The sequence below is a fragment of the Rhinopithecus bieti genome, unplaced genomic scaffold (assembly GCF_001698545.2).
Source record: "Rhinopithecus bieti isolate Rb0 unplaced genomic scaffold, ASM169854v2 scaffold_33652, whole genome shotgun sequence".
NCBI lineage: Eukaryota > Metazoa > Chordata > Mammalia > Primates > Cercopithecidae > Rhinopithecus > Rhinopithecus bieti.
In genome coordinates, this window is record NW_016814761.1 from 143,824 (window position 1) to 162,000 (window position 18,177).

Below are 18,177 nucleotides of genomic sequence, written 5' to 3' on the forward strand. Positions count from 1 at the left end.
TTTTTGAGACGGAGTCTCGCTCTGTTGCCCGGGCTGGAGTGCAGTGGCCGGATCTCAGCTCACTGCAAGCTCTGCCTCCCGGGTTTACGCCATTCTCCTGCCTCAGCCTCCCGAGTAACTGGGACTACAGGCGCCCGCCACATCGCCCGGCTAGTTTTTTGTATTTTTTTTAGTAGAGACGGGGTTTCACCATGTTAGCCAGGATGGTTTCCATCTCCTGACCTCGTGATCCACCTGTCTCGGCCTCCCAAAGTGCTGGGATTACAGGCTTGAGCCACCGCACCCGGCCAAGTCTGTAGTTTTTATCATCTTTTAAAGGGATGTGTTTTCCCCCAATGTTGTGGGCTCTGATCCAGCAGAGATCCTGGCTCTTTGGCATCGCCTGATTCGCCTTCCTCTCCAGGTCTCCTGTGTGCTTCCAGTCTCTGCTGACTGCACATCCGCGCATCCTCTCTATGTCTGTCCCAATTATGTGAATGTCTAAGTCCAGGAAATAATGTCTCACTCCTGTACTGACGACGACGATGTCTGACCATGCCTTCTGCCCATCAAAGTCCACTTTTCTTCCTGTCCCCAAACCGCATTATATCTATTTTCTCTCTATCTCTCTTTCTAAAATACAAGGAGAAATCTGGGGCACTGCTTGTCCCTATTTGTACAAAAATAATGGTCCCTATATCCTATGGGTAGTTTTTGAGGGTATGTTTAATATTAGAGAGGAAGCCTCCAGAAAGTCAGGACTCAAGCTTGCCAATCCAAGAACAAACTTCCCATTGATGGGGAATTTAAAAAGGGTAGTGGTGTTAAATTGGTCTTGTCTGTCCTAGACATCAGTGACAGTCAGGAGAACTGTCTTTGGATCTGAGGGGCAGTCATGTAAGTATCAACCAGCTGCGGGAGTGGATACCAAGCAGAAAAGTGACAAAAGTAATTTAAGAAAAAAACAGGCTGGGCATGGTGGCTCACGCCTGTAATCCCAGCACTTTGGGAGGCTGAGGCGGGCAGATCATGAGGTCAGGAGATTGAGACCATCCTGGCTAACACGGTGAAATCCTGTCTCTACTAAAAATACAAAAAATTAGCCAGGCATGGTGGCGGGCACCTGTAGTCCCAGCTACTCAGGAGGCTGAGGCAGGAGAATGGCTTGAACCTTGGAGGCGAAGCTTGCAGTGAGCTGAGGTCGCACCACTGCACTACAGCCTGGGTGACAGAGCGAGACTCCATCTCAAAAAAAAAAAAAAAAAAAAAAAAAAAAAAGTATAATGGATATAGAGAGTGCTGATGCTTAGCTAGCATTGTAGATATGTTTAATGTCCTGGAACTGTGCCCTTACAAATGGTTAAAATAACAAATGTAGGCCAGGCACGGTGGCTCACACCTGTAATCCCAGCACTTTGGGAGGCCAAGGTGGGCGGATCACGAGGTCAGGAGATCGAGACCATCCTGGCTAACACGGTGAAACCCTGTCTCTACTAAAAATACAAAAAAAGATTTAGCTGGGCGTGGTGGCGGGTGCCTGTAGTCCCAGCCACTTGGGAGGCCGAGGCGGGAGAATGGCGTGAACCTGGGAAGTGGAGTTTGCAGTGAGCTGAGATCGCGCCACTGCACTCCAGCCTGGGAGACAGAGCAAAACTCTGTCTCAGATAAAACAAAACAAAACAAAGAAAAAACAAACAAATGTATTAGATTAGGTATATTTTATCACAATAAAAAAGGTATCGGACATAAGGATGGCAACAGCAAAACACTGGGGACTACTAGAGTGGGAGGGAGACAGGAGGGAAAGAGCTGAATGACTAACTATTGGCTACTATGCTCAGTACTTGTGTGATGGGATCATTCATATCCCAAATTACACAATATACTCAGGTAACAAACCTGCACATGTATGCCCTAAATCTAAAATAGAAGTTGAAAAAGAAAAAAAAAAGTATGAGGAATTGGCATGGTGTCTGTAACCTGGCTGGCTGTCTCCACCTGATCATCTTTCCCTCTTTCCGTGATTAATTCAAATGCAAATCTCATTCCATCTATGTATGTCCCAATTATGTGAATGTCCAAATGTAGAAGATCATGTCTCACTCCTGGGCTGACAACCATGATGTCTGACCATATGCCTTTTGCCCACCAAAGTCCACTTTTCTTCCTGTCCCTAAATTGTATTGTATCTATTTTTCTCTCTATCTCTCTTTCTAAAATACAAGCTCCTTGAATGCAGACTGCGCATCAGTTTTCTTTTCTTTTTCAAAATTTTTATTATAGAGAGGCTGGGTGTGGTGGCTCATGCCTGTAATCCCAGCACTTTGTGAGGCTGAGGCAGGTGGATCACCTGAGGACAGGAGTTCGAGACCAGCCTGACCAACATGGCGAAACTCCATCTCTAGTAAATACAAAAAATTAGCTGGGCTTGGTGGTGCATGCCTGTAATCCCAGCTATTTGGGAGGCTGAGGCAGGAGAATCGCTTGAACCTGGGAGGCGGAGGTTGTAGTGAGCCAAGATTTCATCATTGCACTCCAGCCTGGTCAACAAGAGTGGAACTCTGTCTCAAAAAAAAAAAAAAGGTATTATAGAGATGGGGCTCTCACTATGTTGCCCAGATTGGTCTCGAACTCCTGGCTTCAAGTGATCCTCCTGCTTCAGCCTCCGAAGGTGCTGGAATTGTAAGCATGAGCCACCAGACCTAGCTGCATGTCAGTTTTCAACCATTTAACCCTCCACTGGGTCTGCTGCCATTTAAAGTATACACTAGGCCTTGAAGATGAGCTATGCACTGCTGGTGACACTAAGGAGCTATGGGCTGCTCACAGTCCACCCAACCACAACAAAGGTCACAGGAGGCCAGAGGTGCTTCCCACCACGGCGACCTCGCAAACCCCGGATCAGGCCAGACACCCAGGGAAGTGGAGCTGGGTGCTCAGGGACAAAGTGCTCATCTGCCCCACCCTCCCGAGGGTCTCTCTGGGGCCTCCAGCTCGCCACTTCCTGCCAAGGCCCTGTGACCACTCACCTTTGAACATGATGGCCTCTCCATGGCCGTCCTTCTGCTTCTCTCGGAAGAGCTTGTAGCAGGCCGAGGTGCTGGCCATAAGCAGCAGGAATTTCTCCAAGAGACAGTCCAGAGGGACAGAGTCAGCAGTGGGAAGGCACCCAAGGAGCACAGCGGAGGCCCTGTGCTGAGGACCCAGTGCCTTGCCTGCTCATTGCCTCAGGCCCCCAACGCCGAGTGGCAAAGGCTGCCGGGGAGGGTGTTCTCTGCTTCAGAGGAATATTTCTCACCTTTCCTCTACCTCAGCAATGTCACCAGGTCAAGGCTCAGAGCCAAAGGTGGCCTTGGACAGGACTTCTCCAAGTTGCCAAGCAGCCACGCAATTTGCAGGGAATTTCCAGGGTATGAAGTTGTACCCATAAAAAAATGAAAGAACCTCTTTCCAGTGCCACAGGTGCATGCTCTGTTTCTCTCTAGAGTGTTACCGCCAACACAGTAGCCACTAGCCTTGTGTGACTATTGAACACTTGAGCTGTGGCTAGTCTGAATTGAGATGTATCATATGAGTAAAAATCCTTATCAGGTTTTGAAGATTTAGTATGAGAAAAGAATTTAAATCTCTTGTTAATAATTTTTAGGTTGATTACATGTTGAAATGCTAACATTTTGGATTTATGGGGTTAAAATTTTACCTACCACAGCAACAACATGCAAACCAGCTTTGGCCTACTTCCTCCTTCCTTTATGCTGTCTGGTTCCCCTAGCTCTTGCCCTCTGCTGGCAGGGGCTGGTAATATATGGGTTTGCCGCTACCCCATTCACTCCAGCCACAGGGAGCTAGCTTACCTTTGTGCCGGGGATGGGGACAAAGGACATGAACTCATCCACGTGGCCCACAGTCAGCCAGTCCGAGTAGAGCTCCACGGGCGCCTGCACCTGCTGGGCCTTCAGGAAGTCACGCACCACCTTGGTCATCCTCCGACCACCAGACCTGGAGAAGGGAGGAAGAGGAGTTTCAGAAAACTACCCACCTTACCAGAGGGCCTGCGAAAGGAGTTTGGTCTCTGGGACCCATCCCGGACCCAAAGTGGCATCAGCAGAGAAGTCCCAGGAAGGAGACTAGGTTGGGTTAAGAGACTCTGGCACAGGCAGTAAGGCATTTGAGTCCAAGGGGAAAGAAGTAGGTGTTAGTTGCAGCTGCGGCCTGTATGAAGGGCATGGAGCCCAGGCTTCAGCCCTCGAGGGTGCCTGTGACTGTGCGGAGGCCACATTCTGTGTGTGAGAGTCCCACCTGGCCTGCTGGAGGGGGCTAGGGCACAGGAGGGCTCCCAGATCTGCCATCATCCATGTGCTTCTTTGCTACATTAACTTCCACTTATTTTAATCTTTCTTTTCCCCCGAGATGGAGTCTTGCTATGTTGCCCAGGCTGGAGTGCAGTGGCATGATCTTGGTTCACTGCAACCTCTGCCTCCCAGGTTCAAGCAATTCTCCTGCCTCAGCATCCTGAGTAGCTGGGACTATAGGCGTGTGCCACCACGCCTGGCTAATTTTTGTATTTTTAGTAGAGACATGGTTTCACCATGTTGGCCAGGCTGGTCTTGAACTCTTGACTTCGTGATCCACCCGCCTCAGCCTTCCAAAATGCTGGATTATAGGTGTGAGCCACTGTGCCTGGACTTACTTTAATCTTTAATCAGTTCAAGAGACACCTCCTCCAGAAAGCCCTTCCTCATTTCTTTTTTTTGTTTGCTTGTTTGTTTTTGTATTTTGAGAGGGAGTCTAACTCTGTTGCCAGTGCAGTGGCACGATCTCGGCTCACTGCAACCTCTGCCTCCCTGGTTCAAGTGATCCTCCTGCCTCAGCCTCCCAAGTATTGGGACTACAGGTGTCCACCACCACGCCCAGCTATTTTTTTTGCATTTTTAGTAGAGATGGGGTTTTACCATGTTGGCCAGGATGGTCTCGATCTCTTGACTTTGTGACCTGCCCACCTCGGCTTCCCAAAGTGCTGGGATTACAGGCATGAGCCACCGTGCCTGGCCAGCCCTTCCTCATTTCTAGACTCCCCAAGGTCTTTGATCTCTCCATTATCCTCTGAAGATAACCCTAGCTCCTTAGGGTGGCCAAGAAATTCCTTTCTGATCTGGCTCTTGGCTGGCCCTCCTCCCTTGCTTCCCTCCCTTCCCTTAGTTCTGTCTGCTCCAGCCACCTGCCACACTTGCTATCTCTTGGGGCTTTTCCTTTTACTGTTCCTTCTGTATGGAATGCGCTTCCTTTACGATCTCCTGATGGCTGCCTACTTCTTAACATCCAAGCCTCAACTCTAGTCACGTCTTCAAAAAAACAACAGCTAAGGCACCCCTGTCCCCAGGAATGTTTTATGAAGTCACCCTGTTTTATCTTCTCCATTGCATGTATCAGCATTCAGAATTATCTAATTGATTTACTTGCTTCCATGTTTATTTTCTGTACTGCCCTTACCCAGTTGTAAACTCCCTGAGAGCTGGGACTTCGCCTGTTTGGTCACTGCTGTATCCCCAGAGCCTAGCATAGTGCCTGGCACAGAGTAGGTTCTCAGTAAATATTTGTCTTTAAGGGGCCCTCCCTGAGCTCCTCAAGGGGATTGGGGGCCCCTCCCTGGGCTGCCCTGACTCCCTGTCATTCTTTCTGTCATTTTACGTCCCTCTATTTCATCAGGGTCTATGTGCATGCCTGAGACCTCTGCCATCTCCTTGAAGGCAGGGGCTGGGCCTCCTGTTTGGGATCCTGTGCCTGACACAGGGCCTGGCACTTGGCTGGTGCTCAGGAAATGGTTGCTGAGTGAATGAGTGGCCACTGAGTGGGGGGAGAAGGAGGCAAGAGTGGGCAAACAATCGCTGCCTGTGCCAGTGGCCTCCCACAGAAGGTTGAGCATCCCATGTGACTCGGAGGAACCTGGTGCCCAAATCCTGGCTGATCCCATCTGTGCAGGCTCCTGGCAGCCCTTTTGTGGCATGAGAACCTAAGGTATTCACTCTCTTCCCAGCGACTGCCCTGACAAGGAAGAATCTTTTCACTGGCTGGTGGATCAACTGGGCAGGGAGTGAGGAGAATCATGGACAGGCCTGGGAGCCAGGGAGTCACATTTCTGGGGCAGGACTACATCTGCTCATACCTCTTTTAAGTATGGTATTCCTGAGGATTCATTGGTATGCTCCCACTCATACCTGTCAGTTTTCCTTTTCTGGACTCCTCCCTCCCTTCCCCAGCTGATTTATTTAATATTTAATTTAATTTTGTTTTCTGAGACGCAGTTTCACTCTTGTTGCCCAGGATGGAGTGCAATGGCATGAGCTTGGCTCACTGCAACCTCTGCTTTCTGGGTTCAAGCGATTCTCCTGCCTCAGCCTCCTGGTAGCTGGGATTACAGGCGTGCGCCACCACACCCAGCTAATTTTGTATTTTTAGTAGAGACGAGGTTTCTCCACGTTGGTCAGGCTGGTCTCAAACTCCGGACCTCAGGTGATCCGCCTACCTCAGCCTCCCAAAGTACTGGGATTACAGGCGTGAGCCACCGCACCTGGCCTAATGTTTTTTGAGACAAAATCTCTCTCTGTCACCCAGGCTGGAGTACAGGGGCATGATCTCAGCTCACTGCAACCTCTACCTCCCAGGTTCAAACAATTCTCATGCCTCAGCCTCCCAAGAAGCTGGGATTACCACTATGCCTGCTAATACTTGTATTTTTAGTAGAGACGAAGTTTTGCCATGTTGTCCAGGCTGGTCTCGAACTCCTGGCCTTAAGCAATCTGCCTGCTTCTGCTTCCCAAAGTGCTGGGATTATAGGCATGAGCTACTGTGCCCAGCCTATCTATCTATCTATCTATCTATCTATCTACCTACCTACCTACCTATCTACGTATTTTTGAGATGAGGTCTCTTTCTGTTGCCCAGGCTGGAGTGCAGTGGCCTGATCTCAATTCACTGTAACCTCCACCTCCCAGGCTCAAGTGATCCTCCCAGCTCAGCCTCCTGAGCAGCTGGGACTACAGGTGCATGCCACCATGGCTGGCTAATTTTTGTATTTTTTGTAGAGACAGGGTTTGCCATGTTACCCAAGCTGGTCTCAAACCCCTGGACTTGAATGATCTGCTCAACTCGGCCTCCCAAAGTGTTGGGATTACAGGTGAGAGCTGTAATCCAGCTCTCACCTGGCCAACCAGCTGATCTCCTGGCCAACCAGCTGATTTATAATCTCATCACACGCCTTTCCATGTGGGGAAGAGAGTTGTTTATTTAGTTATATATTAGATCCTAAATCACACAAAGATGTAAAGGTTAGCTTAATTTTCTTTCCAAGAGTGTCAGTCTCTTAACAGGAAGTTGTGGGAGGGAATAATTCTCCCAGCCACTTGCTCCATGTGTGAGCAACCCAGGCCACCCTAAAAGAGAAACAGTGACCTCCCCACTCCCATAGCCCCCAGCCCCAGCCTGGCTTCTCTTACAGAGGAAAGCTGCTCCCGATGAGGATACGGCCAAGAGGGTATGTCTTGCCGTTCACGGTCACTGGGGGGCTGACCTCCAGGTTTCCAAACGAGTCAAGGCTGGTGACAGGCTCAAAGAGGGGCTCCCGGGTCACGTAGCCAAAATCTGGGCCCTAGGCAGAGGGCACACACCTGCATTAGTCTTCTGCAGCCAGGGTCCTCAGCCCCCAAGCCAGCTACCCTCTTTTACCACCTTCAGTCTGGGTCTGTGGGCACTTAGTTTCTAGGCCGGTTGTCCATGGTCTTCCTATGATTAACAAAGAGCAGGGGCCTGGGCATGGGGAGGCTGAGTGTGTGAGCATGATGGTGTAAGTGTGAGAGTGCAGGTGAGAGTGTGTGTGAGAGTGAGTGGGAGTGTGAATGTGAGTGTGTGGGCATCTGCATTCCTGTGTGTGCCTCTGTTTCCCAAGCACAGATACATATTGGTGATTTCAGGATTAGTCCCCATTTTATGTTATGCGCTTTCAGTTTCCCCATCTGTTTTGTTGTTGTTGTTGTTGTTGTTTGCTTGTTTTTGAGATGGAGTCTTGCTCTGTCGCCCAGGCTGGAGTGAGGTAGTGCAATCTCAGCTCACTGCAACCTCTGCCTCCAGGTTCAAGTGATTCTCCTGCCTCAGCCTCCCCAGTGGCTACGATTACAGGCAAGCACCACCCCTGCCTCATTTTTGTATTTTTAGTAGGGATGGGGTTTCACTGGGTTGCCTAGGCTGGTCTCGAACTCCTGACCTCAAGTGATCCACCCACTTTGGCCTCCCAAAGTGCTGGGATTACAGGGGTGAGCCACTGCGTCTGGCTCATTTCCCCATCTATAAAGAGGTACCAGATTAGGTAACCTGAGGAAGGGGAGCAGCTTGTATTATTACTGCGCAGTAAGAGAATTTTGCATCCTTACCCATCGTCATGTGACTTCTGGCATCTTCCTACAAAAGGAATAGACTTCCCTGCCCAGTGTCAGATTTGGTCACATGACTTGCTTTGGCCAATGAAATGTGAGCAGAAGGGATGCATGCCAGTGAACAGCAGAAGCCATAGGAACCCCCACGTGTGTCTGCCAACTCTTTGACTTCTCCCTGTGCTAGGAGAATGGCATTTCCCAGACTGGGGCTGCTCTGGCACCTTGAGTGCTAGAGTGAGGAAGGCATGAAGAAGCAGAGTGGCAGACCAGCAGCAGCAATCAACATGGAATGCCAGCAAGACACAGGCCTTTGCTGTTGTCAGTCATGGAGATTTCGGGTTGGTTTGTTACTTGGTGAAGCTGACCAATACGTGCAAAAGTGGCAGCTATGAATATACATGCCATCTCAACCCAGTCTCAACCTGCCAGACTTGCCACTGAGCCCAGAGGAAGCCTCAGAACCCTTCTTCACACAGAGCTCCAAAAAACTGGAGTTAGCACACAAGACACAACCCCATTGGCCCCTGAAATTTAAGATTCCTCTCATGACTTTTGGGGTACAAATATAGGAATTTTGTTTGGGAGCTTGCACTGGGCTTGGGATGAAGCTTGCTTGACAAAATCCAGTGGAGTAGGAGGATGTGGCTTATCCTGGCTCAGCTGAGAGGCTCCAGGGACAGCTGAGCCCATGGGGTGGATGGTAGCAGCTTAGCGCTTTCTCACCTTGGGGCCCCAGCTGGCAACATGGGAGCTTGCCGAGGCTGGGGTGCTGGGGCTCTGCAGCACCATACAGGTGGGCAGGTATGCAGCACAAAGCTGGGCCTGGTCTGGGCCTCAAGGAACAATGCAGCCGGGGGCCTTGGAACCAGGCCAGCCTGGAATACTGAAGGCAGGTGGTGACCTGGAAAGGCCTCATTTCTCATGCCTGTGGCAACCATTGCTGGTGGTTAGTTTGACTCTACTCCTCACAGTATTAGGGAAAGTGGACAACAGGCTCACTGAGGACAGGGACCGGGGAATGATAACCATAACAACGGCGAATAATGGTCATTATATTAGCGATGGCACTGATGTCTTATATAACGCTTTCAATCTTCACAACATTCTGTGAGACTGATATCATTTCTATCCCCATTTTACAGATGAGGAAACTGAGGCTTGTGGAAGGTAATTGCTTGCCCAAGATCACATGGCTGCAAAGAGGTGCAATTAGGACTCAAGACCAGGTCCGCCTGACATTCCAAAGTTCTGTGCCGAGATCATTGGCTCTAGCATCTCCTTGTGAACAGGGCACTGGGTTAGGAATGTGGGGCAGAACAGGTGTGAACCTGGCACAGGGTCAGCTCTGGGCAGCCCTGGCATCTGACAGGAACGCTGTCCTGCATGTGACCTTGGGAAAAGTCCCCGACCTACTCCAGTCTCTTGTTTCATGCCCTGTTCAAACCTCCCCCAGCGTGTTCAGGGCAGAAGAGTGCAGACAAAAGAAAGATTGATTTCAGTTCTGCCCTCACACACTAGGTAGTTGAGGGCCTAAAAGGGGAGTGAGAATGGCTTCCAGAATGGGAGGAGTCAGATGGCTTAAAAACAAACACACAAAAAACAAGGCCGAGTACAGTGGCTCACGCCTCTAATCCCAGCACTTTGGGAGGCCAAGTTGGGCAGATCACCTGAGGTCAGGAGTTCGAAGCCAGCCTGGCCAGTACGGTGAAACCCCATCTCTAGTACAAATACAAAAATTAGCCAGGCGTGATGCTGAATGCCTGTAATCCCAGCTACTTGGGAGGCTGAGGCAGGAGAATCGCTTGAACCCGGAAGATGGAAGTTGCAGTGAGCCACTGCATTTCAGCCTGGGTGACAGAGCAAGACTCCGTCTCGGAAAACAAAAACAAAAACACACCCACACATGCACCGAAAACCATAGCCTCAAGGTGCTGATGAACTTGGAAGTCGGAACCATGATTTTTGACAATTGCATAACTGTGTTTTTTTCTTCTTTGAAACTTACTTAACTCACTTTGCTGCAATTTGGAGGGGAAGGGCAGCAGCAGGGACCAGGGCCTCTGGAACTAGGTCTTACTCTATTTCCCTTAGTTCCCATTTCCCACTAGAAAACGCTCCATGTTTTGGAAAAACATCAGTTATCAGAGCAGGAAAGGACCTCAGAGGCGGCTATCCCAAGTGATCCGTTTTGCAGAGGAGAAACAGAGGCTCTGGGCAGCAGATGAATGTGTCAGGGTGGCCCAGGGTCTCCTGACCACTCTGTCTTATGAGAGTCTCCGGGATCATCCTCCATCCCCAAGTGGCCTTAAGCATCTTACCAGGAGCTCCTTCACAGGAAAGTCCTTTAGGTTTCCATCTCGGGGGGAGTCCAGCACCACGGGGAAGCCTTTGTGGGGGGCCTCGATGTAGCCAAACTCAATTTCATCCTGCAGGGACACCAAGGAGAGCTGTTAGATGAGCCCAAGGGACAATTTGTGCACATGGGCAGAAAACTCGAGAAACACAAGAGCACCAAGGAAAAAGAATGTCTATCTTGTTCCCCATCCCCTGGTCCCCCATTCTCCTCCCCTCACACTGATGATGGCAGCATAGGTATCCACAGGCGGTCTCTGCACATCACAAGCAGGTTTCTTACCGATATCAGCTCCATTTTTTTTTTTTTTTTGAGACAGGGTCTCACTCTGTTGCCCAGGCTGGAGTGCAGTGTCATGATTATGGCCCACTGCAGCCTCAAACTCCTGGGCTCAAGCGGTCCTCCTGCCTCAGCCTCTGAGTAGCTAGGACTACAGGTGTGCACTACCATGCCAGGCTAATTTTAAATTTTTTTGTGGAGACAGGGTCTTGCTATGTTGCCCAAGCATGTCTTGAATTCCTGGTCTCAGGCAATTCTCCCACCTCAGCCTCCCAAAGTGCTGGGAATGCAGGCATTATCCACCGTGTATGACCTAGACCTCACTTTAAAAAACACAATAACCAGGTGTGGTGGTGCATGCCTGTAGTCCCAGCTACTTGGGAGGCTGAGGTGGGAGGATTGATTGAGCCCGGAAGGTGGAAGTTAAAGTGAGCTGAGATCGTGCCACTGCACTCCAGCCTGGGTGACAGAGCGAGACCCCGTCTCAAACAAAACAAAACACACAAATAGCAAACAGCATCCTGAATATGTTTTCCTTTGAGTAACAACTTAACTTGAAGCACATCCCGTATCCATATTGAGAGACTGGCTTCATCCTTTTTAGCGGTTGTACAGAACTTCCGGGAAGGCTGTTACTCAGTCCTCCACGGACAGACATTTAGGTTGCTTTGCAATCTTTTGCTACTACAAGAAGCAGCACTGCAGTGCACTGCCTTCTATGTTCATGTCTTTGTGCACGTGTGCAGATTTGAGCTGACAGAAGAATCTCCATCTGCAGAGCTGCTGGGTGCCGGGCAGTTTACATGAAGCCGACTCTTCTTTGCCTGACCCTGGGGTCATGTCCTTCCCAGCCTGGACCTGGGCTCCTCACCTGGATCCAGCGATCGCCTCGGTTTATGTACTGGAAGCAGACCTTCAGGTCACAGTTGGTTTTCTCCACCAGGTTCTTCACCTCTTTCAGGAACAGGTAATTATCCTTCATGCTGAGAAAGTGGGGGAAGGAGAGGCCAAGAGAAAGGGTGAGGAGGGGCCAGAGTCATCTCCCTGAGATGGTGACAGCAGCTGGTATCTCTGGGCTATGCTGGGCAGATCAGTCTACACCTGTGCTCACGGCCACCTTTATAAAGGCTGCTGGAATCAAAGGCCAAGTAAACCCACCCATTCATGTGGCATTTGTCAAGGTCATGAACAAATAAAATGAGGAGGGGAACTCTTACCCCCACCTGTCCCAATGCCTTACACCTCTGACTCCACAGATTTTCAAATAAGAGCTATGCCTGGCATGAAGATGGGATGGATATAAGGACCCAAGGGGTCCCTTTTGGGTTGCCAGACATCTAATCATAGGCACTTTCTCCCTTGGTTCTCATCTTGCTGTTGTGGACCTAGCTCATAATAGGTGGTCAATAAAAGTCTGTTTAATGAATGAGTCAGACAAGCTGCATTTCCACTGCATAGGAGGTTGCTAAGTGCGTGGTAGGGGGTTAAGCAAGAGAACAGAATGGCGGCTATTATTTTTAGAGTATACCCTGCATGCTGGATCTTGGATAAATGCTTTGCCTGCTTCGTCTCATTTAATCCTCACCGTGACTCTATGATGTGGGCATTTCAGAGAGGCTGAGAAAGTTGCTCAAGGTAACACACTGGTAAGTGATGGGGCCAGGAACTTGACTCATGTCCATCTGACTCGGCTCTTGGCCACTCTGTCATGCTGCCTCTCCGGGCTGGGGCCACCCCTTACCAGCATACAAACACCGACACAGGAGGCAGGATGTTGGGGGTCATGATCCACGGAGCAATCCGGAATATCACGGTGTCCGTGAAGATGGGTGTCAGGGGAATGTCCTGGGTGTGAGAGACAAGGCGTGGGGGGTCAAAAGTCTTGTCAGGGTGCTTTCTTTGCCTGCCTTTCAAAGTGGGTGAAACTGATGACAGTGAATACATTTCCTGAGTACTTGCTGTGCACTAAGCCTGTGCTAAGTACTTTCACATGTGCCAATTCTTTTCTGCATTCCGACCACCGCAGGAGGTAGATACTGCTATGATCCTCACTTTTCAGATGGGGAAACTGAGTCATGGGGCCGTTAACTGCCCAAGGTCACATGGTTGGTAAGTGGTAGAGCCAGGCTTTACATCCAGGCAGTCAGCTGCTGAGTTCACATTCTTTTTTTTTTTTTTTGAGACGGAGTCTCGCTCTGTCGCCCAGGCTGGAGTGCAGTGGCCGGATCTCAGCTCACTGCAAGCTCCACCTCCCGGGTCCATGCCATTCTCCTGCCTCAGCCTCCCAAGTAGCTGGGACTACAGGCGCCACCATCTCGCCTGGCTAATTTTTTGTATTTTTTAAGTGGAGACGGGGTTTCACTGTGTTAGCCAGGATGGTCTCGACCTCCTGACCTTGTGATCCGCCCGCCTCGGCCTCCCAAAGTGCTGGGATTACAGGCTTGAGCCGCCGCGCCCGGTGAGTTCACATTCTTAACCACTGTCCTATCTTGTTCTATCAAACTTCTCTTCCTGAAATCGCCCCACGCAACGGTTGAACCAGCCCCTCGCCTTCCTCTGTTTTTGCCCTGGGCACCTTGCCCTTTTTTGTGTGTGGGCATTTTGGCATTGTTTTGGGTCAGTTTTGCTATGTACAGACTGTTTTGTTTTAAGGAATGGTCAAGCAGCTTGCCTGGAACCCGAGGGAAAGTGAGGTCTGATTCCAGGGTTCCTTTGTGGGGCTGGCTTTCAAAAGCTATAGGAAATGGACCCCATCCTTGGTGGGGAGGTGAGGGGGTGGTGGGACTGTTGCATGGCTTGCCTTGCTTGCTGTGGTCTGCCTTTTGAGTCTCTGTGGGTGGTTGAGAGATCCTGGGGTTCCGGCTGCCCTGGGCATGGGTGCCATCAGAAGCCCCATCCCTGTCCTCTATCCTGTTAGCTTTGCCTTTTGTACTTCCCAGGGAGCTTGAGGGTGCTTTGTAAGTAGAACTTTATAAGTTTGGATGCTCACAACCACTCCAGGCAGCAGATGCTTTTTGGACTTTCTGTCTTACAGATGGAGAAAGTACGGCGTATTACCCTTAACTAAAGAAATTCACAGGATGCTTAATTCACTTGCCTAGTGTCTTGTGGTGGTTAAACCAGGAGTTGAACCTGGGCAGTCTGCTGCCAGGGCTCATTCTCATACGTCTCAGCTAGATCCAGCCTCACCCTTGTATAGCACCCATTGTATCCTTTCCGAAAGTGGCCTGGGGATAAAAATGAGGGGCTCTTGTGTCTGTGAGAGCAGTCAGGTCCCTTGCTTTTTTTCTGAGTGAAACAGGGTGGGCCTGAGAGACTAGGGTCTGGGGATGAAAGGTCTTTATGATGAGAGGCTCTTGTGCACACAGCATGCCCTCAGTGAGGCGGGCTTCCCTAGAGGGACAGGACCGCTTCTTCTCATCCAGCTTCTCCCGAAAGCAAGAGCAAAGCTAGCTGAGATGCTTGGCCCCAAGGTAGGGCACAACCTGAAACTGGGATTTGGGGTTCAGCCTGCAGTCAGAGATGGTATAACCCACAGTTGGGGGAGGGACCAGAGTAGGACAGGAAGTACAGAGTAGGACCGCACAGTAGGTGGTCAGCAAACCCCACCTGGGTGGCTGCTTAGAGCCTTGTGCTAATCAGCAGGACTCTGGGCCTTAGACCTAGGCAGGGAGCAAGGAAGGCCAGGGCACAGGTATGGAATGTGTCAGAAAACATTGCCCACAGGGAATCCGTGGGGAGCAGGAGCAGCAAGGAGACTGGCTCAGTGGACCCAGGAGCATGGCTCAGAGGACCCTGGTAGGCACATGCTGGCTTTGCAGGGGTCATCGAGGTCTCCTAGCCTGGACCCACCTCCTTGGCGCTTTGAGCGGGGTGGAGCATAATGTGGGCTCCTAGGAATGGCCCACTGGTAAAAGCCCCACCCTGGCCCCAGAGGTATCCCCTGTGGTGGAAGCCTGGAGCCCTCACCTGGGCCATGTACTCCAGCAGGCTGACATGGATGGAGACCAGGCCTGAGAAGCCCTCGTCGGGGAAACAGAGGCCTTCTACGAAGAAGAGCAGCTCCGCGGAGCCGCCCGTGTACTTGACCACATGATAGAGCTTCCGCCGGCCCAGGATGTGGATATAGCGTTGGCCGAAGAACGGGTCTGGAGGGAAAAGGACCAACGTCAGACTCTCACCCACATCAGAAAGAGGTCAGTGGGGTGGTATCACTGATGGGGACAAAAGGGCAAAGTAGTTTGTTCTCTAGACAGAGAGAAAAGCACAAGCAGAAAATGCCACCAGAATGGCCATGGCTAGGAGTCATTGTCATTTTCTTAGCACTGCTGTGTGCTGGCTGTGTGGCGCTTCGCCAGACAGTCACCCTCTCTGGCTTTTGGCTTCCCCGTCTATAAAATGAACAAGCTCTCTCGTGAATGGCTGATAGGAAATTGCCAGCTGAGCAGTTAGTGGTGTCAGGGGAGGATGAAATTGTTTCCATTTCACAGATGAGGAAACCGATCTCAGAAAGGAGGAGTGGCTTGTCCAAAGTCAGAGAGCCAGTAAATAGCTGAGCTGGGACTCAGATTCAAGTCCAATTCTGAATCCCAAGCTCTCATCTCCTTTGTATAAACAAAACATAAACGTGCCCATTAGTACCAAAAATTCCCTCCATATCATGGAAGCCATGTTGGTGTAAAGGCCAGTGCATGGGCTGTCCATTTTTGTGGCTGGGCGGAAAGGCAGGTTCCTCCAGTGCTCCTGCCCTCCTGAAAGCTCCCAGTTTGACTTGTGCTGTCCCCCTTTGCCTGAAACAATCGTGTCCCTTCTTCCTTCAGGCCTTGGTTTGTGTCACTTGCAACAATCTGGCCCAGATCCCCCAGAGACAAAGCCAGGGGCCCTGCTTGGAGCTCCCATAGCTCCCTGCCGTCTCCATCACAGCATTTATTTATTTATTTATTTATTTATTTATTTATAGACAGAATCTCGCTCTGTAGCGTAGGCTGGAGTGCAGTGGCACGATCTTGGCTCACTGCAACCTCTGCCTCCTGGGTTCAAGCGATTCTGCTGCCTCAGCCTTCTAAGTAGCTGGGATTATAGGCACACACCACCATATCTGGCTAATTTTTGTATTTTTAGCAGAGACAGGGTTTTGTCACCATCTTGGTCAGGTTGGTTTTGAACTCCTTGCCTTAAGTGATTTGCCTGCCTCACACTCCCAAAGTGCTGCTATTACAGGTATGAGCCACCACACCTGGCCTCATCACAGCCTTTTTAAATGTGGGTGACCTGTGCAAGGGTAGAGACAGGCCCAGTGGGGCCCAGGGCCTGCCTGGCACATGGTCATGTTTAACAAATGTCTACTGAACGAACCAATGACTCCCACAACACTCCCTGTGGGAGAGACCAAGGGGGAATTTTCAGGCAGATTGAGAGCACATGAATCAGGCAAGGACCTTCGGGGAGAGAGAGGTGGTCCAGATGCAGCCTCTCTAAGAGCAGTGCTCAGCTGATGATAAGATGCAGCAGAAGTGGGAAGCGTCATAACAGCAGCTATGGGTGAGATCCAATCTGGTTACTTGGGGTAGGGTGGGGAGGGCAGAGGAGGCGAGATGGGAAGCATTTGAGCAGAGGAAGGCAGCCTTTGTGATGCCCTTTGCGGGGCGGCAGAAATGGGTGTGGTGGGGAGAGGAGATACTTGCATTGGTAAAGGCATGGAGATAGGACCCTATGCAGTTCCAGAAGGAATTTCTTTATGCCCTGGAGAGCTGGAAGGGCAGAATCAGCCTCAGCTTAGTGCTTTCAACGACAATGATAATCGTTAATGACCAGATGCTCAAGGGTTAGAACACGTAACCAGAATATCCTGGCACAAACCAGGTGCTTGATTAAAACATGTGAAATAAGTGAATAAACCATGAAGCCAGGGCTTGGGAGGGTTCCTCTTGTGGGACAATGTGCCGAATTAGACCCGGGTTATAAATCTCACTAAGGGTGCTTCCCTTAGTGGTTATGACTTCCAATGTCAGAGGGACCTGGTTTAAATACTGTTCTGGCTTTACAAGCTATAAAGCCTCAGGGAGCCGGGCGCAGTGGCTCACGCCTGTAATCCCAGCACTTTGGGAGGCCGAGGCAGGCGAATCATGAGGTCAGTTCGAGACCAGACTGGCCAACATAGTGAAACCCCATCTCTACTAAAAATACAAAAATTAGCTGGACATGGTGGCGCATGCCTGTAATCCCAGCTACTTGGGAGGCTGAGGCAGGAAAATCTCTTGAACTCAGGAGGCAGAGGTTGTGGTGAACTGATATCACACCACTGCATTTCAGCCTGGGCAACAGAGTGAGACTCCATCTCAAAAAAACAAAAACAAAACCAAAAACCTCAGAGAATTCACTTAACCTCCCTGAGCCTCAGTTTACTCATCTGTTAAGTGGGAGATAATGATACCCACGCCACAGGGTCAATGCAAATGACACAGCCTCAGTAACTTCAGTAACCTCAGTAACCATGGGTAACCATTGATAACACTGCTTGGACCTGTATTACAAGGACATGAAGGAGTTTTCATTGAATAGTTTCCGAACAGAAGGCAGGGAAACCATGTCCCACCTCATCCTTCCTTGGGAGGGAGGAGTCCAAGAAATGAGGTGGAAAAATTCAGATACTGAAAGTCCCAAAGAATAGAAAGTGAGGTCCTGCTCACCCAGAAACAATAGTGTGCACCCTACGGCCCTATCACTCAGTGGATTCAGATAGATTAGCATCACGCAAACATTTTCTTCCAAGCACTTGGGCCCTCCCACGCCCACAGGCCCCAGGCTGCACTTGAACTGATGCTCAGGGGAGAGTTAGGCCTAGAAGCCAACTTGTCCTGGCAGAAGCCACACAGCCAAAGCTTTCCCAGGGCTCAGAGCACCTGGGGGTCTCCCCCAAATTCTGGGGTAGGAACAGGGATCTGGCCGGGGCGGTGGTGGGGCAGGTGGAGGACACGTTCTAGTCCGTCTGCCGGCAGCTTTCTCCCTCCCGATGTGGCCCGTGGCCTGTGATTTACAATGCACCTCTATTCTGGGCTGCTTTCTGACAGTTGGGGCCAGCTCCGGGTGGACTGATTCCTTGGTGGGAACAATTCAGCCATTGTCCCCAGGAGCCTCCTT

The 18,177-nt window shown here is 50.5% G+C and overlaps 1 protein-coding gene across 1 annotated transcript in view; it reads right to left on the reverse strand.

The window, feature by feature from the left end:
* LOC108515333 (protein-arginine deiminase type-2) overlaps positions 1-18,177 on the reverse strand; it is a 52,820-nt gene that overhangs the window by 4,693 nt on the left and 29,950 nt on the right. The window contains exons 7-13 of the mRNA XM_017852135.1: positions 15,007-15,185; positions 12,779-12,882; positions 11,909-12,020; positions 10,724-10,831; positions 7,473-7,624; positions 3,834-3,978; positions 3,009-3,102 (exon numbers count right to left, since the gene is read on the reverse strand). Of these exons, the coding sequence (XP_017707624.1) occupies positions 3,009-3,102; positions 3,834-3,978; positions 7,473-7,624; positions 10,724-10,831; positions 11,909-12,020; positions 12,779-12,882; positions 15,007-15,185 (894 nt within the window). The remainder of the gene's footprint in view (positions 1-3,008; positions 3,103-3,833; positions 3,979-7,472; positions 7,625-10,723; positions 10,832-11,908; positions 12,021-12,778; positions 12,883-15,006; positions 15,186-18,177) is intronic.